General features: G+C 61.2%; 9 protein-coding genes across 9 annotated transcripts; 5 read left to right on the forward strand and 4 right to left on the reverse strand.

The window, feature by feature from the left end:
* Positions 1 to 359: 359 nt before the first annotated feature.
* Positions 360 to 3,158, forward strand: PAN0_002c1154 (PRMT5-domain-containing protein; the record flags this gene model as incomplete). Its single annotated transcript, XM_014803321.1, has 1 exon — positions 360 to 3,158. One exon carries the CDS (start codon positions 360 to 362, stop codon positions 3,156 to 3,158), a length of 2,799 nt encoding a protein of 932 aa, XP_014658807.1.
* Positions 3,159 to 3,409: 251 nt separating this feature from the next.
* Positions 3,410 to 4,181, forward strand: PAN0_002c1155 (ralA-binding protein 1; the record flags this gene model as incomplete). Its single annotated transcript, XM_014803322.1, has 2 exons — positions 3,410 to 3,865; positions 3,963 to 4,181. 2 exons carry the CDS (start codon positions 3,410 to 3,412, stop codon positions 4,179 to 4,181), a joined length of 675 nt encoding a protein of 224 aa, XP_014658808.1.
* An 804-nt stretch (positions 4,182 to 4,985) lies between these two features.
* Positions 4,986 to 6,581, reverse strand: PAN0_002d1156 (uncharacterized protein; the record flags this gene model as incomplete). The annotated part of the gene is made up of 1 exon (XM_014803323.1): positions 4,986 to 6,581. One exon carries the CDS (start codon positions 6,579 to 6,581, stop codon positions 4,986 to 4,988), a length of 1,596 nt encoding a protein of 531 aa, XP_014658809.1.
* Positions 6,582 to 6,656: 75 nt separating this feature from the next.
* On the reverse strand, positions 6,657 to 8,531 carry PAN0_002d1157 (uncharacterized protein; the record flags this gene model as incomplete). Its single annotated transcript, XM_014803324.1, has 1 exon — positions 6,657 to 8,531. One exon carries the CDS (start codon positions 8,529 to 8,531, stop codon positions 6,657 to 6,659), a length of 1,875 nt encoding a protein of 624 aa, XP_014658810.1.
* A 2,064-nt stretch (positions 8,532 to 10,595) lies between these two features.
* On the forward strand, positions 10,596 to 13,352 carry PAN0_002c1158 (uncharacterized protein; the record flags this gene model as incomplete). Its single annotated transcript, XM_014803325.1, has 1 exon — positions 10,596 to 13,352. The coding sequence occupies one exon, from the start codon at positions 10,596 to 10,598 to the stop codon at positions 13,350 to 13,352; it is 2,757 nt and encodes a 918-aa protein (XP_014658811.1).
* A 252-nt stretch (positions 13,353 to 13,604) lies between these two features.
* PAN0_002d1159 (uncharacterized protein) lies at positions 13,605 to 14,887 on the reverse strand (the record flags this gene model as incomplete). Its single annotated transcript, XM_014803326.1, has 3 exons — positions 13,605 to 14,428; positions 14,570 to 14,698; positions 14,884 to 14,887. The coding sequence occupies 3 exons, from the start codon at positions 14,885 to 14,887 to the stop codon at positions 13,605 to 13,607; spliced, it is 957 nt and encodes a 318-aa protein (XP_014658812.1).
* Positions 14,888 to 15,217: 330 nt separating this feature from the next.
* Positions 15,218 to 17,335, forward strand: PAN0_002c1160 (nuclear protein localization; the record flags this gene model as incomplete). Its single annotated transcript, XM_014803327.1, has 1 exon — positions 15,218 to 17,335. One exon carries the CDS (start codon positions 15,218 to 15,220, stop codon positions 17,333 to 17,335), a length of 2,118 nt encoding a protein of 705 aa, XP_014658813.1.
* Positions 17,336 to 18,053: 718 nt separating this feature from the next.
* PAN0_002c1161 (uncharacterized protein) lies at positions 18,054 to 20,276 on the forward strand (the record flags this gene model as incomplete). Its single annotated transcript, XM_014803328.1, has 1 exon — positions 18,054 to 20,276. The coding sequence occupies one exon, from the start codon at positions 18,054 to 18,056 to the stop codon at positions 20,274 to 20,276; it is 2,223 nt and encodes a 740-aa protein (XP_014658814.1).
* Positions 20,277 to 20,884: 608 nt separating this feature from the next.
* Positions 20,885 to 24,607, reverse strand: PAN0_002d1162 (uncharacterized protein; the record flags this gene model as incomplete). Its single annotated transcript, XM_014803329.1, has 8 exons — positions 20,885 to 22,571; positions 22,663 to 22,894; positions 22,988 to 23,163; positions 23,303 to 23,641; positions 23,741 to 23,779; positions 23,904 to 24,228; positions 24,338 to 24,427; positions 24,505 to 24,607. 8 exons carry the CDS (start codon positions 24,605 to 24,607, stop codon positions 20,885 to 20,887), a joined length of 2,991 nt encoding a protein of 996 aa, XP_014658815.1.
* Between the last annotated feature and the right edge of the window lie 1,080 nt (positions 24,608 to 25,687).

A 25,687-nucleotide genomic window follows, 5' to 3' on the forward strand; every position in this document is an offset into this window, starting at 1 on the left:
GTTCGTCCGGCGGTGTTGGTCTCTGTGTGGACCGCAGTGGACCGCAGCAGCAGAACGGCTTCGGCTTCAATTTCCCTGACTTTTTTTGCGAGCCAGCTAGCCGGGCATTCTCGAAATTGGGCGCGGATGCTGATCAGTGTTTTCCTCACCGCCAGCAAGTATGAAGAGCTGCATCCTTTCCTCATCACACACACGATCCTGGTCCTGATCCGCGAGCGCAAGCATCGCAGCGGCGCGTCTTGACGAAATCATACAAGCTGACGGATCGGCTAGCAAGCCAATCGCGCCGCCACAGCACAGTCACTCTTTCGGCGGTCCCGCAAAGACGCTACCGTCCTTGATCAGCGTAGCAAGCCAAGATGCCCTCTTCCAGCATGGCCGCCGTCGAGGCCACGCTGCAGTCCAATGGCCAGGCGGACGGAGCGCGTCCTCCGCTCTCGGTCGCTCTGCACGTTCCCACCTCGGCAGTCGACCAAGTCAACTCGGTCCAGGGCGGCTCGGCGCCTCTGTCGGGCAATCCGAACCGACGCTCCCACATTCAGCAGAACGTCCAGGCACTTCCCACGCTGCCAGAAGCATCACATGCAAATGCGCTCAACACCGCTACAGGTCCGGCGCCAGCCGCGCTTGGTCTCACCGTCGACCTTGATCCTACCACCTCGGCTGCCCTCAATGGCCTCAGCCCAGCACAGAAGACGCTGACGCTCTCGCGCTCCCAGGGCTACGACGCCATTGTCTTGGAACTCGCCAACGAGCGTTGGAAGGATCGCTGGGAGCGACTCTGCCTAGCTAATCCAGCAGACCTTCCATCCGCGTCCGGCTCCTCCGCTACACCCTCGCCTCTGACCGCAGTGCAGATGTCCTCCGGCGGCGCCATGCTCGCCCGCAGCAGCAGCCGGCAGGGACTCAACAGCTTCACGCCCGGCGGTGTCCGGCAGTCCCCCTCTCCCGCCGTCAGCAGCGCCGGTCAATCGCCGTTTGGCAGCATCGCGCGCGAGGCAGAGGAATGGCGCAAGGCACCCGCCTTCAAGCGGTCCGAAGTGAACCTCACCAAGCTCGAAGAGACCGAGGGCGTCATCGCGCTCGCTAGCCAATGGATCGAGCTCGACTCGCCCGACGAAGGTGTGCGTCTCGATTGCGAGCTGGCGCTGCGACAGGAGCTCGCGTACGCCTCCTACCTCGGCATCTCGAACGTCGTCATCCCACCGCCCTCATCCGACCCGGCCCGCAAACCTTTCCTCGCGGACTATGCGCGCGCAATCAACTCATGCCTAGCCAGCGGTAGCGCCGAGACCGCACCGGCTGGATCGTGGATGACGCTCACCATCCAGTTGCCCGTATCGTCGCCCTACCAGCTCAACAAGATCCTCCAGCGTCAGAACGGCAAGAACGGCTTCGGCCTCACCGCATCCACCACGGCGGGCAGTAACGCCTCGGCGAGCTCTCAGGCGTCGCACGCCAGCGCCACCTCGTCCGCCGCGCTCCTCCGAGCCGAGGACGACTGGGCCTGGGAAACGTGGGAGCAGATCCGCCAGCTGTGCGCGTACAACACGCGCCTCCAGATCGCGCTCGATCTCGGCAGCCCGCTGCCGGGTCCGAGCATTCTGGCCCGCTGGATGGCCGAGCCAGTCAGCATGCTGTGGGTGCCAAGCGTCTCGTACCTGGCCAATGCGAAAGGCTTCCCAGTGCTGTCCAAGGCGTCGCAGTCTTTCTTCCGAACCATGTTCAAGAAGAATCCCACCGTCGTGCTGAGTGGCGTGCAGAGTCCGCCGCCGACGCACTCGCGCGGCGGGCCACTGGCGTACCTGCAGTATCTGCGACATCTCGAGAAGGCGGCACCGCCAGATGGAGCCGTCGACTCGTTTGCGCGTGGCTACACCGACTGGCTTCAGGCACCGCTCCAGCCGCTCATGGACAACCTCGAGGGCACGACATACGAGGTGTTTGAGCGCGATCCCGTCAAGTACGCGTTGTACGAAGAGGCCGTGTACAAGGCGCTGCTCGACCGACCTGCCTCGGCGAGCACGCTCATCTGGGTGTGCGGCGCGGGCAGGGGTCCGCTCGTGGATCGGTGCTTGAATGCAGCGGACCGAGCGGGCAGATCGGTCAAGCTCGTGGCGCTCGAGAAGAATCCGAATGCGCTCGTCACGTTGCAGGAGCGTCAGGCGCTCGAGTGGGGCGACCAGGTGCGCGTCCAGTATGGCGACATGCGTCGCCACCCTGTGCCGCCGAGCATGGCAGATCGGCCCGATATCGTGGTCAGCGAGTTGCTCGGCAGCTTCGGCGACAACGAGCTCTCGCCAGAGTGTCTCGATGGTGCGATGCGCTTCCTCAAGCCCAATGGCATTTCGATCCCGTCCTCGTACACGGCGTTCTTGTCGCCGCTCTCGTCGGCCAAGCTGCACACCGAGGTGCTCAACGGGTCCAATGCGGCGCTGACGTCGGCCGTACAAAAGGCGGCAGAGACGCCGTACGTGGTGCTGTTCCAGAACGTAGCCTTGTTGGCAGCACGCGGCGGCAGGTTGAACTCGGAGCAGGTGCAGGAGTCGTGGACGTTTGAACACCGACCCTCTGCGGTTACTCCGCTGGTGTACGACGAGCAAGGGCTGCCAGCTTCGAACGGACACAACATCCGGTCGGCCAAGCATACATTTCACATCCCGCAGGCGGGCACGTGCCACGGCTTGGCGGGCTACTTTGAAGCGCATCTCTACGACAATGTCGTGCTCAGCATCCATCCAGACCCAGTCAGGGGTTCGAAGGACATGCTGAGTTGGTTCCCGATCTTCTTTCCCTTTAGGGAGCCGCTCTATCTGCCCGCCAATGCCGAACTGGACGTGCACATGTGGCGCATGACGGCCAGCGACCGCGTTTGGTACGAATGGAGCGCCGAGGCATTTTTGCCCATCCCGACTGCCGTGGATGCGGCAAAGCAGAGGCCAGTATCACTGGACGCAAGCTCGTCAATCGGAAGCACGAGCACTGCCGCAGACCAGCACTTTGCAAACGCGCCCAACACGCCCAGAATCCCGAGCCTGAGCCTGCCCAACGGGCCCGACGCCTTACAACCCAGCCCGATGCAGATCTCGACCAGGGCCAAGATCAACATGACTCGACTGCACAATCCTGGCGGCCGCAGTTCGTGGATCGGTCTCTAGGACCCCTAACCACCCCACAAGACTATCTTTATGGACTATGTCGGTATGCAGTGATATCGCAAGCAAAAGGACGAGCCGTGATGTGAGAGAAGCTGCAACGGTACCGTTTTTTCAAAATGCCATCTCTGTTTGTGAGAGAGAATAATGACGTCACGCCACGCGTCAGATCTGCGAGTTGAGCTGAAAATAAGGTGGACCATGCGCCATCAGCGGTGGAAGGATTCGAAAGCTCATCTTTCCTTGCAACCTCCATGTCTACGCCATCGACGGATACGTTGTACTCGCAGTCGCCTCACTCCCCGATCGACAAACGCGAAGCACGCCGCAAGCTCAAAGCACAGCATCGCGCCGGACAGTATCTCGATCCGACCTACGTCACCTGCCTCGTACTACTGCTTGCGCTTCTGTACTGGGTTCTGCCAATTCCCGGAGTTTTCGAGCTTCTCTACCGACGACGACATTTGACTTGCAGCTGCGACCACGCCGCTGCTGTGACTCACAAACCCACCATGCCTTGGCAAAAGCAGTTTACGCTCAGCTCGCGAAGCAAGGGCTGCCATCTGGTGACCAACGAGATCATGCCTCATATCGAGGAAGGCCTCAAGGGTGTCAAGATCGGTATGCTCACGCTGTTCATTCAGCACACCTCTGCTGCACTCAGCCTCAACGAGAACTTCGATCGAGACGTCAGGACCGACATGGACATGGTGCGTTCACCCCCCCCCCCCCCCCTTCCCTCCCCCTTCCCATTCATTTCAGATTGCCAGTAGTCCCTGACCCGTCTGAGCTTTTCATTCCACGCAGGCATTGGACAACGTTGTTCCGGAATCGCTGCCCTGGAAGCACACCGATGAGGGCCCCGACGATTCGGTCTCTCACACCAAAGCCAGCCTGATCGGACCTAGTATCACTGTACCAATTTCCAATGGGAATGTAGCATTGGGCACTTGGCAAGGCTTCTATCTTTGCGAATTCAGGCGACTCGCCCACAAGCGCAAGATCGTCGCTACCATTCTTCCTTAGAAGACTTGGAGGACTTGTCCAAGAAGAACGGCCGGCCGAAGTCCGCCAATACTAGGTCGAATCGCTGCTGGGGGTCTTGCAATCCATCTTGTCAATCGATCCCTTCTGTTGCGCCTAAGAAGGCGTGCGGCGTCCCGTCTTGCCTGGTTTGAGATGCGGATCTGCAAAAAGACGAGATGCAGACCCACACTCTTTGCCGTCACAAGGAGTCGTAAGCTTCGAAGACTTGCGCGCGAACTTTCAGGCCCGCTCACGCGCCGATCCTGCCGACTGTGAGACTTGCAGGCTTGCCGACTTGCCGACTTGCCGACTCACAGACTCGCAGACTCACAGAACTTCAGACTCGCATGATTCGTCGCAGGGTTGCGGACTCGCAGACTTGCCGACCACATTGGGAAGCGTCATCCGCAAGCTTGCGGACTTACTGATTCAACGACACGATCCGGCGACACAAGGAGGAGTGACGTCCGCGGCCTCGAAAGTTCGCACGCAGATCTGCAGGTTCGCGGACTCGTGGACTCGCTGATTCGCCGACACATTGAGAAGCGAATTTGTAGACCCGCAGTCTCGTGATTGCGTCGACACCGTCAAGACGCGGAGCCGGGCAACCGTACACCCGCCGAGAAGCAGCGACTTGAACTGGACCTTTCACTGGCACAATCACATTGACTTGGAGCTTAAAGTCAAGTCAAGCTTGAGCAAGAGGTTCGTTGAGAAAGGACAAAGCCTGGTATCATTGCAAAACAGACACGAATGTGGATGAAGAAAGAAAGTTGGGAGCAAGCATCTGCCAGCGATGCGAGCTTAGCTCATGATGGCCGACGGAGCGTTGTGCTGGCCATGCATCTCGCCGCCGTGGTGGTGGCCGTAGGTCTGCGGCGCCTGTTCGTACTGCATCTGTCCGTTCTCCGCTGGCTCCGATGCACGGCGCTGTTCCGCCCACGCTTCCTCGCCGATTCCCTCCATGTCCTCGTCCACAGCCTGGTGGCTGAGGCTCCTCCCCTCCAAGCCGAGCAGCTTGTCCGCCTGGCTCTCGCGGTACTGAACGCTATTCCTCTTGCTCCTCGCGCTCGTCTCGTCGTGCACCTGTCCTGCATGCTGCTCCGCGTCCTGCTGCTGCCCCTCCACTTGCTCCTCGCCGATCCTCCTCGGAGCCGGCTCGCCGTTGGCATCCGTCTCAAAGACGCTGTCGAACTCGGTCAAGAAGAGCGCAAAGATGCCCGCTCCGATCGCCAGCGTCGGGCTAAACACGATGCCGACGTTGCGCATCGTCATCTTGTTGACGTCCGAGTGCTCGATGATCTTGATCAGGTGGCTGCAGAGCGTCCGGAGCAACGAGTAGTTGGCCAGCGGCAGCTGCGACACCAGCCTGCCGAGCTCGTTGACGCGCTCGACGCGGTCCTGCAGCTCGTTGATACGCATAAAGTCCATATGCAGCTCGCGCGTCAGCACGCTCGTCGGCAGCTCGCGCAGGAAGGTCTTGAGCAAGCCGGCGATGGCATGCGGATCGTAGTACTGGTTCTCGGTCAGCAGGTCCACATCGCCCTCCATGTTGAAGCGGTCCTTGAGGTTCTTGATCACCGCCGACGAGCCCGAGAGCCGATAGATGCCCTCCTCCATAAAGGCGTTGCGCTTCTCGAGGTACTCGATGCAGCGGTACACCACCGAGGGCAGGGCCAGGCCCTCGTGGATGCTCGAGATCGCAATCGACTCGGCGAGCGGCACGCCAAACACGGGTCGGGGCTCGCGGTTGTGCTTGTCGCTGCCGCCAAAGGCGCGGAAGCCCTGCCAGAAGCGCTTCTTGTCGTCCTTCTTGCTGTCCGGTCCCATGTCGTCTTTGGCGCCAAACTTGTAGCCGGCTGGGATGGGCGCGCCGTTGAGCGGCCCGCTGATCGACGTCTTGCCGCGGTTGAGCGGCTCGTTGCGCGGACCGGGCGAGCCAGGGGCATCGTACAGGTCAGCGCCTCTCGAGCTCACGGGCGAGCGCGGCTCGTTGAAGCTGCGGTACGATGCCGACTGTGGCAGCGACGAGCCAGGCGTCGAGCCGACCGGCTTGCCCGTAGCGGTCGAGTCGACGCTGTTCATGCGCGCCGCTACATTGCGGCTGCCATCCTGGCCTGCGTCGCCTCCAAACTGCCTGCCAGCCTTGTCAGCCGACGGGCTGAAGGCCGAGTCCGGGAACCTGGCGTTGGACCCCAAAGCCTCGCGCCCTGGCGTCGTGGCCTGCTGCGACAGGGACATCTGGCTCATCGCTTGCGTGGGCGATGCGGGCATGTCGTCCAACGACACGCCGTCGAGCTCGGCGATGGCACGCACAAGCACGTCGACCCAGTCGTCGCGCTCCTCGTCGCTTTCGGCGCAGAGGACGTGGCGGGCGATGTGTGCCGGCTCGTCGGGCATGCCCTCGCGCTTCTCGAGGATCAAAAAGGCGTGTCGGTAGGCATTCTCGTCCTGCTCGCTGCTCGCCGTGCTCTTCTACTGGCGACCGATCTGAGCATCTCGGATGTTGATGCTGCCGATCTGGGCACCGCCTCGCGTCTCGTAGTAGCTGAGGAACGAGTTGCGGAGCACGTAGAAGCGCGTGACCCACCTGCCGAGGTTCTGGCCCTTCTTGGTGAGGAAGCCCTCCTTGCTGGTCGAGAGCGGATCGCGCATACGATTCGGCACGACGTCGGTGCAGAGGAACGTGCACACCTCGTCCTTGTCGGGGAGCTCCAGCACCATGAGACTCTGCAGGTAGATCTCGAGCAGGGCTTTGCGCTGGTCGACCTTGGCAGGCGCGTGGTCCTTGAAGAGGGCCTTGTCGGGCAAGGGAGCGAGGCGCTGCGAGGCCTTCTTTCCGACCTTGCTGCGAAGCTTGGCATCGAGGCCGATGATGTCGCTGTAGCTCTTCTCGATGGTCCACGAGGTAGGTGGACTGGGCTCGCCCGAGGCCATGCTGTTGAGGCCCCAGGAGGCCGGAGGATGCAGAATGTCGACGGTGATGAGGAAGGAGATGGCTTCCTTGCCTCGATCCGGGGAGCGGTAGTTGGTGCCCTGGATCTTGACGCTGGCGACGCGCAACAGCGACGAGTCGAGGCGGGGAGCAAGCACGCGATGCTTCTTGACGTCGTCCTTGGACCTGCGAGAGCCTGTGCCGCGTGAGAGGCGGTCCTCGGAGACTACCTTGGAGACCAGCGAACGCGAGCTGGCCGAGGAGGGGATCATGGTCGGAGTGATCTCGGCTCGGTTGCGATTGGGACCCGAGGCGAGGAGCGAACGCTCCTGCTCGACGGCTCTGTCTACCGAAGGATGATACGGCGATGCGGGAATGCCCGAGGGTGCGGCATAAGGCTGCTGAATCGGCGTTCGATGACGATCGTAGGCGGACGACGGAGGATGCGTGGCCGACTGGTGCAAGTGAGGACTTTCGTCGGTGCCGGAGGCAGAGCTGCGATCCACGGCTTCAAAGTCGGCGCTCTCGTGGCTGGCGAGCGAGTCGGCGAGCGTGTCTGGGCCTTGAGCCGATCGATTGAGCGACATGGACTGCGCCTGTGCCTGGGCAGCGGCGCGCTGCTGTATGATGGAAGCCTGATGATCCGCGTTGGCATGGACGCTGCGATCGAGGCCCGTGTCGACGGGTTGAGTGCTACGCGATGGGCCTTGGTCTACGCTGGTGACAGGGCTGTCGTAGGCGTGGGTGGAGCCAATGGTGTCGGACAACACGCTGGCCGGCTCGGGCGCAGAGGCGGAAGGTGCGCCGGAGACGCCGTTGCCGTTGTCAGTAGGAGCTCGGGAGTTGGCCAAGTTGGTGGTTTGGCCAGCCGAGGCGAGACGCTGGTCGAGCTCGGATCGAGAGTTTTGTCGCATGTGGCGTGGAGAGCTGAGCGGACTGCTGGACCTTTCGATTTCTTGGCCGTAGGGCATCCTTCTGCGACCGCCAGCTGGGGATCCGGGCGTGGCGCTGTTGGTGGAGCCTAGCGGCGAGCCCCTGGTAGCAGGTGCGGCGGCATAAGCGCGTTCGAGCTCGACACACCTTGCCTTGAGGCTTTCGTTCTCCTTGCGGATGCGGCCCATGAGATTCCAGATGCGCACATTTTCGGACGAGAGTTTGGCATTGTCGAGGCAGAATTGGTTGCGCTCAGCCAAGACTTGGTCGAGAGCCGCGACGTGGTCTCCGTCGGCGCGGGCTAACACGTCTGCCAAGGCGGTAGGCGCGGGGGCGGGAGTGGAGCGCGTGCCCACGGCGGGAGCGAAGCGGCTGGAAGAGCCGTGGGAGGCGGTGGAGTTGGCGTCATTTGCATACATGCCTGTTGAATCCATGGCGTTGTCGATACCGAAGCGAGGCGGTCTCGCGGGAGCGCTGGCCATGCTCAGACAGAGTAAGCAGATGGATTCGCAACACGCCGCGACAACCAGATGGAGGTGAACGCAAAGACTCTTGGCGCGGTCGCTGCTTTGCAAATGTGCACTGAGAGTTGAGGAATGCGGATTGCTGCCTTTGGCCCAGGAGCAAGTCAAAGCTTAATCGCGACAGTGGTGCTGGATGTAGAGGGAGTTCGGGGAGAGTGGACTGGCGTGGCCCAGAGCGGCTGGGACGGCGGCAGCAGCGGCTCTCAAGTGGCGACGGAGCAAAGAGACTCCAGGAGACGATGGAGGAGGAAAGGGTATCTGGTGGGGTTGGGGTCCGAAGGGATGAGGCCGAAGGTGGACGGATGGTCAAAGACGAGTGGGGCTAGGGTCGCGGCATCAGAAGCAGCAGTCGCAGCAGCAGCAGTACGTTAGCAGCAGCAGCCCGCTCGGCCGTTGAGGCTCGGGCGCGCCGATCCGTCTTTTTGGAGGCCCAGTGAGTGGACTCTGAGCCGCACCAACAAAATGCAGTCGGCCACGCACGCACGCTTCCAGCGCGGCAACGCACTCTGCCAATGCCCAACCAACGGAAGCGGGCGAAGCGTCGCTCTGCTTGCGAAAAATCCGCAACGGGTCCAGAATCGGCTGACTGGTTGACTGGCTCACTGGCTGAGATTGACTTGCGAACTCCAACACGGCGGACCCGGGCTGGCCGAGTGTGCCAAAACCAAAAAAGCCTAAAGCGCAGCGAGGCTCCAAGGCCGGGCGCGTGCGGTGAATCAGAAATGAGTCCGTCCTGAGCTGCACGGACTCTGCAGTCCGACTCGCCGTGAGTGCACTCTGCTGCACTCCTGCTTGGCGGTCGCATGCAGCGGCCGTCGACTGCTCTTGCTGCCAGATTGACCGGCGGGCAGCGCCTCTGGCCTGCGACCCCCCGAGAGGCAGACACAACACATGAGAGCGCTTGGCGACTGTCATGGCACACTCGTTCTAACCCAGACAGCCAGCCAGCCCGTCATTATTCAGGCTCATTTGGCGGGCCTTCCCGAATCGTCGATTTTCGGTCGCAGCCTTAGGCTCAGGCACACACACAGCGCCCAGGCACGGCTCGAAAAATCATTCTCTTCCAGAAGCGTCGAGCCAATCCAGAGCGAAGATCACAGTTGGCGGACATGGCTAGACTCCTGTCTCGGTCGTGGACTAACTAGCGATGGCTCCGCCATGCACGCGCGAGGCAGCACACTCTTCCTTTCCAGAAGTGGGCAGAGGCGCAGAGGTGCAGAGGTGCAGAAGCGATGCAGTGCTGCATACCAACGCCCTCGCCAAACGAAGTTGAGCCAAACAGTCAACAGCAAAAGACACGCACCTGACCCGTGATGAGGTCCTGAGGGCGCGCAGTAGGCACCAAGCGAGGCTGCAAGCCCATGCATTTGACCAGCCCAACGCGCGACGACACCTGCACGCGGTTGCAGGCCATGGTCCCAAGGCAAGAAGAGGGAACGACCGGCGAATGGTCCTTGGCGCGGCTGGAAAATGTTAGGCCTCTCTTCTAGCACAACTTCCACCCAACCAAAATCGGTGAGCTCGGGCGGGGCGGGCTTTTTGTGACTTGTGACTTGTCTTAGCCTCCACTTTGCCTGCAGGGGCCCATCGATTTCCCCCTCTTAGCCTTGCTGCCGCACTCGACTCGGCGCGGTCGGCTATGGCCATTTTGGCAGGCCGGCGCGCAAGGCGCAGCCGCCACCTGAGTTAGGCTCACCTCGCAAAGTCACACACTCCCGCGCATGCTGAGCCTTGCCCGAGCGCACACGTCTATCGCCAGCGCCAGACCAACACGCAGCCAGGGTCCAAGCAACCCCAACAAAGGCCCGCAGCGGCGGCAAGGCCGACGTCGTATCGCGCTCCTACCACCAGCGCCTTCCCTACTATCACCACCAGTCACCGTCATTCCAAACCTCGGACTGCCGTCCATCGACATCTTGAACACACTTGCGCATCCACGTGCTGGCTGCGGTCGCAGTCAATGTAGCAGACCACCTCGCTCGCTAGGCCCCACAACCTCGGGGCGCAGTTCTCTTCGCCGATATGCGCAGCCCTTCCGCTCACGGTCCTTTGTATGGCTGGACCTTCCACCAGTCGCACGATCAGGCTACCGTGCTGTTCCTCGTGCCGCAATCCATCTCGGCAAGCGACATCGACATCCGCATCGCCTCCGACCACGTCTCTGCTTCGATCCCCAATCACCCGCCCATCATTCAGGCAAGGCTGTATGGCCGCGTCAACACAGACACGTCCACCTGGAGGATCGCCGACCGCGACCGCGCGCGCAAACGCAGGAGCCGCTCCTTTGCCCGAGCATCCCCCGCTCCGCCGAGCAACTCTGCGTCCGGTTCCGCCGACGCACCCTACACGCGCACGGCGCATGCACAGCACCGTCAGATCCCGAGCACCGTGCCTTCCGTCTCTAACTCCACCGGCTCGCAAGCATCGGGCTCGCACGTTCACGTCGATTCGCCTCCTCCATCCAACTCGAGCCTGTCTGCATCCATAGTCTCGCTGCAATCGGGCTCCAGCTACGAGGTCTTATCCAGCTCCACACCCGTCTCTCTCCCAGCCCATTCCGCAGGCCCTGCGACCGAGTGGTCCAGCGGATCGAGCGATTTCGGCTCTTCCGACTCGGCAGATGCTAGCCTCAATCAGAGCGTCGTCCTCTCGGACCCAGGTGATCAACGCAGCTACGCCAGTCGAGCCGTACCGTCGGTAGACCGGCCCGAGCACGCCGGCGTCCGCAGGTCGCAGTCTAGCTCTGACTTGGCTTCAGCGCCTCTGTCTGCTTCGGCCGCCGCACGCAACTCGTTTGGCTCTCAATCGGTTGCGCCACACGCTGGCCCGCCCGAAGTCCGTCTTGTCACCTTGCATCTCGACAAGATCGATGCGGGCATCTGGCCTCTGCTCGTCGTCGGACCCGCGCCGGTGCACATGGAAGCCATTCCACCTCGTCTCCACCGACTGCTGGCATCGGATCTCAGCCGCGATGTTCCCATCACCGAGGCCTTCGTCTCCGACAGCATCCTCAAGCGCCGACGCCACGAGCAAGAACGTCAACAGCGCAGCGCAGCTCAGATCCAGCTCAACCAGGCCCTCGAGGAGGCCCTCAGCGCATTTGAAGATGGTGATCGGGTGCTAGCCGCCATCCGTCGCGGCCACGCAACCTCTTCTTCACAATCGGGCTCGAGCCTCCACGATCAAGACCATTCCCGCACCAGCATCGACAGCGACGAGGATCTCGGTCCCAACACCAGCACCCTCAGCATCAACACCATCGCCAGCGACGAAAGTGCCACTGTGTTGGGCAGCCGAGTCGCCAGTCGCGTCGCCAGCCTCGCAGCGACCACGGCCGGCATCGAGCGCGCACGTGCAGCTGCGCTCGAATCCAGCCACGACGACACAGAGCGCGAGCAAGACGACGAGACGCTCGAAGCATGGAAGGAGCTCGAGGTGGTGGCGAGATACAATATGGATCCCACCACTCTCTCCCTCATCGGCTTGCAGCACGCCAACAGCGACAGCCTGCACAGGTCTTCGGGCCTCGCGGGCCAGCTGAGGAGGGGCCCGTCCTCCTCCTCGGGCATCACAGCCGCATTCGAGTACTTTGCTCGCGCGTGGAGAGCCGCCGACGTGAGCCTGGCGACCGAGCGCCTGGTGCAAGACTCACTCCCACTTTTGCCCTCGACGGGACAGGGCGTCGGGCATCAAGATCAGAGCATCGTCGACGTCCGACTCGCCGAGGTGCTGGAGCCCTTCCTCGCTCGCTCGGCCATGAATCTGCCCGACACGGGCAAAGTGGTGGCGAGCTCGTTGCGCGAACGACTGCATTCGCATTCGTACATGTCGCACCGGCAGCGACTCGTGGCCTCGCTGGGCGGGCCGAAAGCGCTTGCGCGCCTGTACGTATCGTACGCGCGGTTGCATCTGCCCTCTCTCGCCTCGAATCGGTCTCCGCTGGCGTTCCCGTATGGACAGCTAACGAGTCCGTTCGTCAGTGGCGGCCAGGGCGTCCAGCATCCGGCCGGCAATCTCAGACGGAGACTCAGTCCCAACGCCACTTCCGCGACGTCGAGTCGGACACCGAGCATCGCCTCGCTCACCTTTGCAGGCGCAGAAGGAGGCGCCGCTTCGCCCGCCAAGAGTACGAGGGCGCCCAACTCGCCCACCGTGGCTGAATCGAGCCGCATGGCGTCGCCTGACCATGCAGCAGCGCAGGCGTCCGCGGGGCAGCCGCCCTTTTCCGACTTTGTTGTGCAGTCTGATCACACCGCGGCTAGCCAGCCTGGGCCATTCTACTTTTTCCGCGAGGCCTGCATGCTGGACAACGACGTTGCGACACAGATCAGCGCAGGCGAGTGGTCGGAAGCGGTGGTGCTGGCGCTGCAGGCCGAGGAGCGAAGGGCGAACGAGGAGCAGGGCCTCCGACACGCCGAGGAGATGGGCAGCTGGGCGGGCAACAGCGAGAGCGGCGGTCTGACCTTCGAGAGCGACAGCGAGGCGCGTTCGGCAACGAGGCGATCGCGGAGGTACGGCCAGGCTTCGTCGTCGAGCGCATTATCGGGTCTGTTCAATGCGTGGATGGGTGACGAAGCAGCTCAGGCAAGGCAGAGACACGCACGGAGGAGGAAGGAGAGAAGGAGAAAGCAAACGCGCAAGCCCAAGATCGACGGCCCTGACCCAGGCGTCATCAACTTTGTCAGCGGCGCCGCACTGCTCGGCGTCGCCCTCGCAGGCAGTGTAGCGGCGCTCGGTTGGTGGAGACGCACATCGGCGGCCCTCAACTCGTCCGCCTGAACATTGTATCCGATACCCCCATCTGTCCCTTTTCTTGTAGCTCGCATTCAGCATCCGCATCAATCCAGTCCGTTGGTCAAGTGCTCCTGTCCCGCAACGTCCGTCTGTCGTCCGCCTTGATTTTGAGACTGATTGCAACAGCTACGCGAAAGACAAGGCAGCCACCGACATAGCCATCACACCAAGGCCTTGCGAGGCAGGCACACGCATGCAGGTGGAGCCACGTGTCAGTGGTGGACTCGATGGAATTGATCATGAACACTCAATGCACTGATAAACCCACTCAGTCGAGACTTTTCGGCGCTTCCTGGGCCTGTCGTCTCCCGGATCATAATGAACTGCACTACAGAGTCCCTGCTTGTCGATAAAGCTCCAAAGTCGATACATGCTGCCCTGCTGTGCAGTGTACACCAGCCTGTCGGCGAAACGTCGGTCGCGGAGCTTGGGGGATGGGCCTGCTTCTTCGTCCGGTCGCTCGAGACGGTCGATGATGGCGGTCTCCAAGCCGCTGCGCTCCCACTGGCGGAGTTCGTAGTGGGAGAAGAGGTTGACGGCTTGCATAAGCTGCTCGAGAGAGTAGCAGTCCCAACCCGAAATGCGCGCGTCGATACCCCTGGCGAGCAAGAAGGCCTCGCTGGAGGACACGGGAAGATGAATGCGGCCTCCCAAGATCATCTCGAAGAGCTGACCAGATTGCTCGAGCACCTTAGCCCTGGAGCACCAGACTTCGAAACCGTCCTTATCGACGAGCGCTACTTGGTCCGAGCGCGCCTCGTTGTCCTCGTCCATAGCGACGATGTCTGGCTGTATCGGATTGTCGGTGTTGAAGGCAACTTCAGCAGGCGCGGAAGGGTACTGGTCCCAGCCAACTGCACCTGCGGCGGTACTGCCCATGTCGTTTGCCGTCGTGTTCATCCTCGTTGCTGTGATCGACTTGATGGGGGAGCTGAGAGAGGGGAAGAAAGGAACGCGGCAGCAGAGAGTGCCATTCCGGTAACGACACTGTGATGATCGCAGTCGCGGACCGTGCTGGTTGCGCGTCAGTGCCGCTGACGGCACGGCGTGTGTGGCTAATCCTACTTTGTCAAGCTCCGAGATGCTGAAACAGCACGAGTGGATTGCCAGAGACGGTGTCTAAGCGGGCTTGCTCGGCCCGCACTTGTCACAGTGGGATCAGCGAGTGAATGCAGGAGCGTGGAGCTGCACTTCACACGCACCAGCCGCACGAAGCTCAAGGTGGGCCTCCAGGGTCATTTCGTCGAAGGAGCGCTTCGCCTCTTTGATCTGGTCTGGCTGATGCAGAGGTTGCATCGGCTCTTCCGTGCCAATCTCATTCGGTGGGAACTCTGGACTTTTCGCCCGCGCGCAAAGCAGAGCATGCACGCAGGATCGCCGTTCAGGGTCGGAAGAGCCGAAGCCACGCCAGAGAGGCGGTCCGAGCTCCTCTCTGCATCGGATGGATGCCTGCCAAAAAGCGACACGAGGCGACAGGGCCGAGTGCGGTTGGACCCTTCGGCTGGCCCGAGCTTACCCATCTGCGCAGGCCGTTGTTGAGCCACACGGCAGACGGCGAAGAATCACACTCATCTCCCAGGCTCGGTGACTGAGCTTGGTGGAGGGTGGAAATCCGCCTCACCTCTCGGCTCCGCCTCGACGCGTCGGATTCTCGAAAATCGGGTAGGAGTGCAGTGTGCAAGCGCCTTCCTCTCACGCGTCCTTCTGCATACTGTGACTTCGCGATTGGCACTTTCAGCCAAACTTTATGCGCTGGACGTGTCAAAGACCTCATCAATCTTCCGCACCACACTCTCCTCTTTGCCAGCTCTCATCAGAGAAGCTTCGCAGGTCACGACCGCTCGCTCAGCATGGCGAGAACGAAGGGCATCACTCTGCGAGTACGCAAACAGGCTGATCCGACGGATGCAGCTCCGGCCGAATCCGAGGCATCGACCGCCGCAGCCGCAGCCGCAGCCCCGGCTCCTTCCGCGCATCAGGACGATCCATCCCAAGATGGCCTAGCCGACGAAGAGATGAAGACAGCAGAATCATCGTCGACGCCCGCGCTGTCACGGTCGCGAAGCTCGCGGCTATCTCGCACACGGTCGCACGAGGAAGCCTTTGAGGCATCCGCATCCACACCAACACGGGCAACACCAGCGCGCCGTTCTCGTCGACAGCCGACCAAACAGGAGCAGCATGATGAGGATGTGGTGATGGGCTCGCCGCAGCAGGAGGGTGGCGACTCCGGGGACGGCGACGAGGCGGATGCCCACCAACCCGACGCCGAGGCTGCAACCACACAGCGCAGCCGTTCCACCCGCGCTAGAGCCAAGAATTCCGCCACACCCGTACCGCAAAGTCCATCCGCATCACGCTCCAAGCGTAGCCCGAGGAAGGCGCCCAGAATCTCTGTCGTTCGCAGGAAAGGCTCGGCGCGTTCGCGGAACGCTGCAGCTGAGGATGATGACGGTGCCGTTCCATCCGAGCGACCCGACGAACAGACGGAGCAGGAAAACGTGGCGGATGACGAGTATGCAGACGGCATCAATGGAGAAGAAGGCGTAGACGACGATGCAGACGGCGATGCGGATGCGGATGCCGACGCCGATGCTGATGCAGATGCCGATGGCGATGACGCAGACGCAGACGCAGACGGCAATGACGATGAGGAGGGCGTCGACGAGGACGGCCACAAGACGGTCACCATCAAAGGCAAGACGTACCGTCTGGAGGCAGATGGCGAGGAAGTCATCCTTCCCTCGGACCCGGATGGCGACAAGAAGATCGACGACAAGGGTCGACTGCAGGGCGGACGACAGTACAAAGCCCACCACTTTACGTCTGACCTCCGGCCTGATCCAGAGAAGGTGTACATGCTGTCGATCGATGCTGCCCGCTCGGCAGGCTATCGAGATTCGCTCTACTTCTTCCGTCGCAATCCGCAGGTGTTCAAGATCGAGCTGCTGCAAGCAGAGAAGGACAAGCTCATCGAGGATGGTCGTCTGAGCGGCCAGCTCAAGACGCGCAACGTCACGATGGTGCCCGCGCGCAACGTGTACAAGCTGCACGGCGCGCGCTTCCTCAGCGGGGGTAAAGCGGTGATCGACGACTACTACGAGGCCGAGGCGCGTGCGTCCGGCGTCAAAGAAGGCAAGACTGTGGGTGGAATGTCGACCGAAGAGCAGGAGAAGCGACGTGAAGCCGAGCGCGAGCGCGAACGCCCCAAAAAGAAGGCAGACACGTTCAGCTACACGACAATCGACCCGCAGGGCGAGCCCGTGGTGACGCAGTTCGGCGATGCGGGGCAGACGCCCTGGGTCAGGGCGGGCAACTGGCAGTCGCGCAAGGTGGCGCTGCAGCGCGTCGATATCACCGAGGAGAACTGGATGCTCGAGATGGCCAGGAGCGTGCGCGGCATGAACACGGAGCTCGGCGAAACGCGCCGCGACCGCATGTCGGCGTTCCCGCGCTTCAACCGCTATGTTGGGCTGGACGGAGTCGCCGGCTCTGAAGAGGCTACGGACGAGGTGGCCGATGGCGACGCAGAGCCTGAGGACGACCCCGAGGCGTTCAACGATCTGCCTCCGTGGGAGCGTGAGCTCATCGTGGCGACTTCAGGCACCGATGCAGAGGAGGAGAACGAGAAGCGCAAGGCCATCGCGCAGAGCGATGCCGAAACCAAGCGTCGCCGTGGCCCGCCGATCGGCGTCTACGAGCCCAACACCCATCTGCCGCACTTTAGCGTCCTCACACAGCCCAGCCATGCTTCGATGGTCAAGATCGCTCAGCGCCCAGCCTTCATCAACGATCCCGGACGCGAGCGAGGCGACCGCCGCCCGATCTTGGGTGGAGACAAGCTGGGATCGGGTGCGTGGGGGCTGGCGAGCTTTGTGGTGGAGAGCGTGCCTCCTGCAGACCCGCCGGCGTACCTCACGATGCCAGCGGCAGCGAGCGAGGCGGCCATCCATCTTCCCCCCGTGTGACATGACGCTTTCGGGTGTCTTTGTATTTCTAGAAGTCTCCGGGCAAGCAATTGTGATTGCGGTTCGAAGCAACGAGGTGTCGGTCTGGCGGGTTTGAGGCTGTTGGTGGGGGTGGTTCAGGTCTGGCGCGCGCGGGGTTGCGTGCGTGCAGCGTGCATGTGGCTGCACGGTGTCTCAGATCCCTGAAGTGTTGGTCTGTGACCAACAAAGCGTGGAAATTTGGGCGTGGCTTTTTCTGCAAGGAACCCCTCACGCAGCTCAGCATGCCTGCTTCAAATCACTCATCCAAGGCCTATGTGTCTTTGCATCTGAGCAACAACTGGGTCTAACATCAGTGATCCATCGAACAGAGGCAGAGCAGCACGCATGCTGGTCTTACAGAGGGGACGGGGGTGAGCGGGCTCGGCTTGTAGAGCTGACTGATGCCGTTCGCGTAACTTAGCGCCGAGCTGCAGGTGGGCTTCGTAGGGCACCGATGCATGCGAGCCATGCAGGAGGGCCGCTGCTCAGGCAATGCACACGTCAAAGGCGCTCGGACCCCTAAAGATGGGGATCCACCCTTCATCGCCTGCTCGCCATTTCCTCTGGTCTTGCCACCCACCCACATCCATCGATCGGCAAGAATCATCTCACGGTCACTGTTCCGCAATCGAGCGGTGGTTGATCTCTCGTATATCTTCGTCTCTGATTCGAGCGTGAGCAGAGCAGCGACGATAAGATGGAGGCGGACAAGGAGAACTGCCCACCCGAGCTCCCCCGGGGGCCAACCAAGATTCCCACACAGTCAACGTCTGCCACATCGGCGAGACCTGCGCTGCAATCCGTCGCCGTTCCCGCGCTGGCGTTTCCTGCCGAAGATCCGGACGAGGACCGCGACGTGCTCGCGCCCGATGGCAAGACGCTGCGTGCCAAACGCTCCGTTCTCTTCTACCCCTCGGCGAGCGTCGCGGCCAAGTTCAACCAACAGCCGTTCTCACGCAGCGCGGCGAAGCGCGACTCGATCCTTGCGCTCGGCAGCATCGGCTACCTCCAGCATTTGTACACGAAACAGGGCATCGCCAACCGCAGTCGACCCGCTACCAAGGGCGCAATGCAGCTCGCCATCGGCCCCGCAGGCGAGGCGATGCTAGGAAGCGACCCTGTCACCTCGTCGCCAAGCCCTACCACTTCACTCCGAGGCCTGCCAGGACAGATAAAGGAAGAAGATGAATTCGAGCTTCCGGATCTGCCTCCAAGTCCCAAGGCGGCGGCGTATGTGCGCCCGCGCTTCCTGGACGTAGCAAGACCACTAGAGGCCGATACCAACGCGTTACGGGCGCTGCTCGTCGCTGATCTTCAGAGATTGAGCGACGTCTGGCAGCTTGCAGACTGGATCCAGGCGGATCCCGATGCCGAGACTCTTCGAAGCCTCTTGGCGGACAGCGAGGACCAGCGGCAAGGCACGAACGATACTGCCGATGTGCTCAGGCTGGTCGATGCGACGACGAAAGCGATTCGGTCGGTACGGAGTTACTTGTTCGCTCTGCCACAGCAGTCCAAGATCCCCACCACCTCTCCCATGGAGCCGAGCGGAAAGGACCGCTACAAGCGCCAGAGTAGCTTCAGCGGTGTGTCGCGGCCGGGCCAGGTGGGCACGGCAGTCCCCGCACGCACCAGCGAGATCCTGCATGCCGATGTATCGCTGGAAGAGCCACCAGCGCAGTCGAGTGCGCTGGCGGTACCGTTCATCACGATGCCTCTGGCAAGGCGGCTGTCAACAGAGAGAGCGGCCGAAGACGATGACCTGAGCACACTGCGCAAAGCAGCGCTCGAGATGCTCGCGGCACTCAAGGAGATGGAGGAGACCCATCGCGTCGAAGCGCTAGAAGCGGACGGCGGATCGCATGAGCAAGACGTGTCGTTGAGCGCGACCGACGCAAGCGATGATTTGACAGAGGCCACCACGACACCCGTCGGATACCTGTATCGCCAAGATCTCAAGCTGACGGATCTGGTGCAGGAGAAGCAAGCCATTGAACGCTATCTCAAAACGGCCAATGCTGTCTTGTCGGCATCTGTGTCTGGTCACGAGAAGCAGAGCAGCGCAGTTTCACAAGGGCAAGAACATGAATCCCACTCAGCTGCGGCTCAGACCGCTGCAAATCCCCATGCGGCCGAAGCAAGCTCGATCGCCGCCGACGCACGCGGTGCATGGACAGCATCTGGGCTCGGCACTGGCGAGCGAGTCTGGCACTTTCTGATGGACCACTGCGCATCGTGTGAAGTTGTCCCCGCTGCTCGCCTTCAACGTCTCCGCGATACATCTGGCGACCTCGACGCGCTCCTCGCACTTGTCAGCGATGGCTTCCTCCTGTGTCAGGCGTTCAACGAGGTAGTCCGAAGGTCTGCCAAGCCGTGGGGCTACATTTCCTCGCGAGAGATGCATGATCTCGAAGCCGAAGAAGCCGCACTCTTGCACAAGGAAGCGCAGCGTCTCCGACAAGCTCAGCAAGGAGAAGCGCCCACCTTCCAGACTCGGTCCGCGCGAGCCAATGATATCACAGAAAGCGAGAACGGTGGAGTCGGGGAGATAGGGAAGGCAACTCAGTCGAGTCGACCGGGATGGACGTTCCGACGGACGGAGAACCTGCGCGTGTGGGCCGCAGCTCTTCGGCTTCGACATGGCATCCAGACCACGGCCACACGCGCCGTAGCCAAACCCGCCGCACCGGGCCCAACGTACGGCAGCCTGGGTATGGGTAAGCTCGCGCTGCATGGCAGGAGAGTCGCTTCCGAGTCCACGGCCTATGCGGATACTCGGACGCACCAGCTATCCGCACGAACGATCGATTTCGACCCGGCAAAGGTCGCAAGACGAGACACTGGATGGCAGCCAATGCTCACAACTCTCCTCGAGACTTGGATCGCAGCCGTAGCAGATGAATCCAACTTTACATCCTGACCGTCGAGCTTAACTTCACCTGCAGAATAAAGTGCGTTCACAAGCCTCCTCGAGCTTGAACGAGAGTTAGACCTCACCGCAAGATTAAAGTTCGTAGATGGGAGGTGGATCGAATGCGCGCGAAGCGTCGCTGATACGCACGATCGAAGACTTGAAATGTGACCACTCCAGAGGGTGATACAGAACACAAGCACTCTGTTCGTGGCTCTGGAGCATTCTGGATCAGCCTGTGTCACAAAAGAGCCTCCATGCATTCTCTCTGTCAGAAACACACCGCTCGGCTTTCTGCATTCTACATGTCCATTCCCTTCAATGAGCGCCACGAACACACACGCTGCGAGGGTCTATACATCGGATGCTGAATTGAGCTGCCGTAAGACCGTGAAGTGGGAATACAAATACAGTTGAACCGTGAGCAGAATGAAAAACCGGACGTCCGTGATGGCAAAGGAGGGGGGGGGATATGCAATGGTCGCAGAGCGGCACGGGGAACGGGAGAGGAAGATTAATGGAATGGCGGCGAGAAGAGATGCCCATGACCTATATATGCGATGAATGGAAACCGAGGTATATGAAAGAAGAAACGGCCTTTGCAAAAGCGCTGGCGACTAAAAGTTGGAGTTGTTCATGGAAGCGTTGGCGTTGTGCATGAACGCCATCGAGAGCGAGCTGTTGTCGTGCTCCTGCTTGTTGTTGGACGTAGGCATGTGCTGGCCGGAAGCGTTGGCGGCAAAGACGCTAAAGTTGTTGAACGTCGTGTTGAGCTCCGAGACAGGCGACAGCAGCGGGACGTTCCATGCGTCCTGGCTCAGCAGCGAGCTAGGCTGGCTGCTTCCAGAGGGAGACAGGGCCAAAGGCGAAATCTCGCGCGAGAGCTTGCCCTGAGGAGCGGCAAAGTACGAGTGCTCGAGCAAGGGCACCTCTGCTGGGACGGAGGAGTCGCCGGTGCTCGAGCTGACACTGCAGCTGGAAGCGGCGCTGAGCTCCTCGCCCAATCCCTCAGCCTTGACCAGACCCGAGCCAACCAAGCGGGTGGGAGGCGAGAGCGGTCCGAGGGAAAGCAGGCCGTCCGAGTTGGAACGGCTGGCTGGACCGGCCAAGGGCACGTAGTCGGAACCTTCCGACTGCCCGATCTCGCCGGTGTGGAATCCGCTCCAGGTCGCCATGGATGCGGGCATCTGCGACTGCACGTGTGCATTCCACGCTACGATGCCCGTGGCATCGGGAGACATGAGCTCGCTGGCAAGCTGCTTAATGTCCGTGTTGACCTTTTCGGCACGCTTGCCTGCTACCTTCTGCATGAGCGCCGCCGTAGCCACCTCGGCAATCGACGGCCTCCTAAACGCATCGGCGGTGCCGACGGGCAGGTGGATCGACGATCGCCTTCGCAGGGCCGTGAACGGCAGCTCCGATGCGAACGTGTCCTGCGTGGGGAATGGGACGCTGGCAAAGTCAAAGTGGCCGTGGGGAGCCGGCAGATCCACAGGTCGGACATGTGCCGATGTGGGAACCATGGTCGGCATGCCGGTCAGATCGACGAGGCCGAGATCGAAGTCGGCTTCGGTAGCGCTCGCGCGTCCTGAAGGAACGTGGGGCGCCGAGCCGTCCGAGTTGAGGCCCATGAGATCGACGACGTGAGGCGATGCAACCGTTCCGTGTTGCGGGGCGGCATGACTAGGCGTCATGGGTTGCTGAACGAAGAAGTGACCTGCGGCAGCCGGAGGCATGATGGGGGCCGAGAGGGGACCCGAGATGAATTCGGCGGGAATGCCCTGCATCATGGCATGCTGTGCCTGGGGAAGCGCCAGCGCTTGATAGTAGCGGTAGGCCTGCGCTGGCGTTGGCGGCTGGGAGACGGAGGCGTGTTGGAACGATGAGGAGTCTGGTACCGGGGAGGCGAGGGGGCCCATTCGATGCTGCATGGTGGTGGCTTGAGTGTCCGAGATGCCGCGACGTCGGCGTGGTCCGAACTGAGAAGCGATCATCTGGCCCTCCATGCGAGGGTCGGGCATCGAGAGGAAGAGCGGTGCCAAGTTGGCCTGCGATGGATCCCCATAGTGTGCCACGGGCGCAGGGGGGAGGCCGAGCGATGCGCCAGCGTGGAGCATCGACAGAGGCGACTGGCCAGCAAAGATGCCGAGCGAGGCCATTCGCGCCGCCTTCTTCTCCTTGTTGCGGCGCTTGCGCTCTCGCGACATGAGGTTCTCAAACTCGGTCACCGGCTCGTACTCGCACTCTCGGCGCAGTCGAACGCAGGTTGCGCACGATGGCTGCGCTCCGTCGCACTTGATTTTCCTGGAGAAGGCAAGGCGAGAGAGGGCATGGATGGTCAGTATACTGGCTTGGCGACGACGTAGGACGGCGTGAGTGTCGAGATTGAACGTACCTGTGGCGGCAGTGGATACACGCCATGTTGATGCGTGCTCTTGTGCGGGACTTGCCATCTTGGCTGTCGGAGGGGGAATGCGCTTCTGCTGGTGAGTGTGCAGGCAGACCCTTGTCCGACGTTCGTTTCCTCGCAAGCACGGGGCGAGCAGGATGGCTAGGGTCGTATGGCGAGATCATGCTGCTGTCGGTTGGCGGGGGAAAATACCCGTCTTTCAGCTGCAGTGTCTCGACTGCAGGTATGCAGCGCTGAGTGAACGCTCAGTCGCAGAAAGGTGGGCGATGTGTGGTGAGTGTGTCGAAGAGACGGCTGAGATGTAGCGAACGGACGCTAGTAGCGAAGATGGTGCTGCTCGGAAAGGCAATGCGTGCGCGTGATGCTGAGATGGAGGGAGCGGATATCAGGTAGGAGGGAGGTCTTAGGAAGGGAGGATGATTCGGGTGGCGTTGGCGGAAGTGGGCGGAGTAGTGTGGATATATACAAGGCGGCGACTCCTCTGTCCTATCTGTGCGGAAACAAAAGGCTGCGGAGGAGGACGTAGAGTCGATGCACGAGGCAGGGCGGAGGCAGGAACACCGGCGAGAGCAGAGGATTAGCCTAGTCTCTGCTGCAAGGCCGGAGAGACATGTGACAAGCAGACAGCAGTGGCGGAGGGCCTGGGCAAGTGCAGGAAGGCGAATCATTCGAAGACCCCAGGGACCAGAAATATGTCAATGATTGGCCAGCATGACGAGGCTGAGCGGCACCCCAGCGCGGGCGGAGAGCGATCAATCGAATGAGAGCAGATTGGATCCTCGACGGTCGAGCGCCTGGCCGCCTGTAATCCTGGGCGCCACGCACGCCCAAGATGATGCGCGACCAAGCAGCCGAGGATGGCACAGGCGACATGGGATGGCGGACCAAGCGATACCGTATGAGAGCGTCCAAGCGAGCCAGAGAGAGAGAGAGACCTGGCTCAGCACGACGCAGCTGTCGAACGCTGCACAAGGCCACGTAGGCTGTAGCCGCGTGCAATTCAAGCACCGAAATTCCGCTCGCAAACGGATGCCCCCGTCAAGCAGTCGGCCCCCCAACGTACTGTAGTCCGGAAAATCTCTGCGCCTTTGCACCGGGTCGGCTTTTCAAGAAAAGAAAAAATAAAATAAAATAGAATAAAATAAATCAACATAAAATAAAATACAATAAAATCAATGAATGAATGACTGATTGAAAGATCTCGTGTCCCTCAGACCGAGCCGAACCTCACCTTTGCCCGGACCTCCCCAGCCAAGAGTCCGTCCACGCTCGCTTTGGTTTGATCGACGAAGACTGCAAGCCTCGAGTTTGATGCCGAATTTTCAACGGCGTAAGAGCCCTGGTTTGCCAGGAGAGCAGAGGCTACGTCGGTCACGTTGCGGGCAAGGCTGCGGGCGGGCTTCCAGTGGTAGGCGACATCGCAGAGACCGTGCTCGGAAAGGCCGAAAGGTGTGCGACATTCGATTTTTCGGCGTTGGGGCGAATTGCCGTGGATCCCATACTCACAGTTTTGGCCGGGTGGGCGGCTCAACTCGACATCCGGCATTCGCCCTAGAAGCACAAGGGAGCACGCGCTCTTTCACGCATTGGCTTGGCTTGGGGACCAGCCATTTGGCAGGCCGAATTCGCAAGGGGCCTGCAGGAATCCTTGGGGACGCACGCCGACCGAGGCTGCCGAGGTAAGGCGAGTCGAACGCGACGCAGCACGCACTCATAGTGGCTCTGGCATGTGGCAAGGGGGTCGGCGGCACTGTCTGCTCAGAGTGGGGGGTGAAAACGCGGATGGGAACGCAGATGCAGCTAGCGCTTACCACTCGAGACACTCACGAGCAATGACAACAACGGCGGAGGCAGGATTGTCCGAGAGACCAGTAGCAGGTGGGGCAGGCCGAACAGCAGCAGCAGCAGCATGGCACGCTGCGACGTGCATCGGTCCACGCCTGTGCAGCTCGTGAAGCGCGGCAGCCGGGGACGGTGGTGTGTTGCGAGATGGAGGCAGAAAAGCCGTGTGATTGCAGCGAAGAGTTCGGCAAAAAAGAAATCACAAGCGACTCTGCAGCTAGAGCCAGGGTAAGGCGAATCTGGTCCCTGCACCTGGGTGGGCATTTCGGATCCGGACGCCTCGCGCTCCTCCGGCCCTGCTCGATACGCACTTCCATCCTCAAGCTGCTGTAGAACACAGACCTGACCTGCTGGTCTGCTTTTGCATCAGGCAGAAATTCTCTGTTGCGTATGGGCAGTATTGTCGGTGTACCCACTTCTGTATACCGACGCCGGCGGCTCATCAAAAGCAATCTGAACAGGCATGTTCAAGGGGCGACCTCAGAATGGTTGGTTGAATGTAAAAATAGCGACTCGTGGCGGAGCCATGCGCTTGTCCAGCTGCTAGTCTTCACGTGCGAAGCGGTGGAAGCCAGAGGCAGCTGGTCGGATTCCGGGTCGACCGACATGTGGCACTCGAACCCCACCCGCATTTTGTTCAATTTGTAATTTATTTATTTGGAATTTCTCTTGCCGGACTGTGCTTGGTGGGCACATTCTTGGGATGCGAGGCTCCCACCAGCTCCGCGCATGCCATCTTTTGCATTGATGCAGATTGGTCTCGTGCTTCTATTGTTCTCTACGCCGTCTCCCGAACTGAACCTTTCAATCAACATTGTTCCTCGTTTTCGCCGCATCGGAGTGATCCATCCGAAGGCGCATGCTCATCGGGAGCGTGGACAGCCATAAAGAGCCGCGGAACAACCGAGGATCGCTGGAAGCGGTGTCATCATTGACGAAGCGACACCACAACTTGTCAGGCAGAGCGTGCGAGCCCAGCGGGTTAGGAGACAGTGTGCAACAGAGATGCATGAGCAGGATTGACCGTATCTTTGTGTCATCCTTGGTGGCGTCATTCTCACAGGTCTAAGCAGCACCGTCGAAAAGCTGCAGAGGCGAGCCAAGCGGAGCTCGGCGTGCTGCGAGGCACAATAGTGCAGCCAAGTGCTTGCAGACAGTGCCGCATCAT

Source organism: Moesziomyces antarcticus (assembly GCF_000747765.1).
Source record: "Moesziomyces antarcticus DNA, scaffold: scaffold_v10002, strain JCM 10317, whole genome shotgun sequence".
Lineage (NCBI taxonomy): Eukaryota > Fungi > Basidiomycota > Ustilaginomycetes > Ustilaginales > Ustilaginaceae > Moesziomyces > Moesziomyces antarcticus.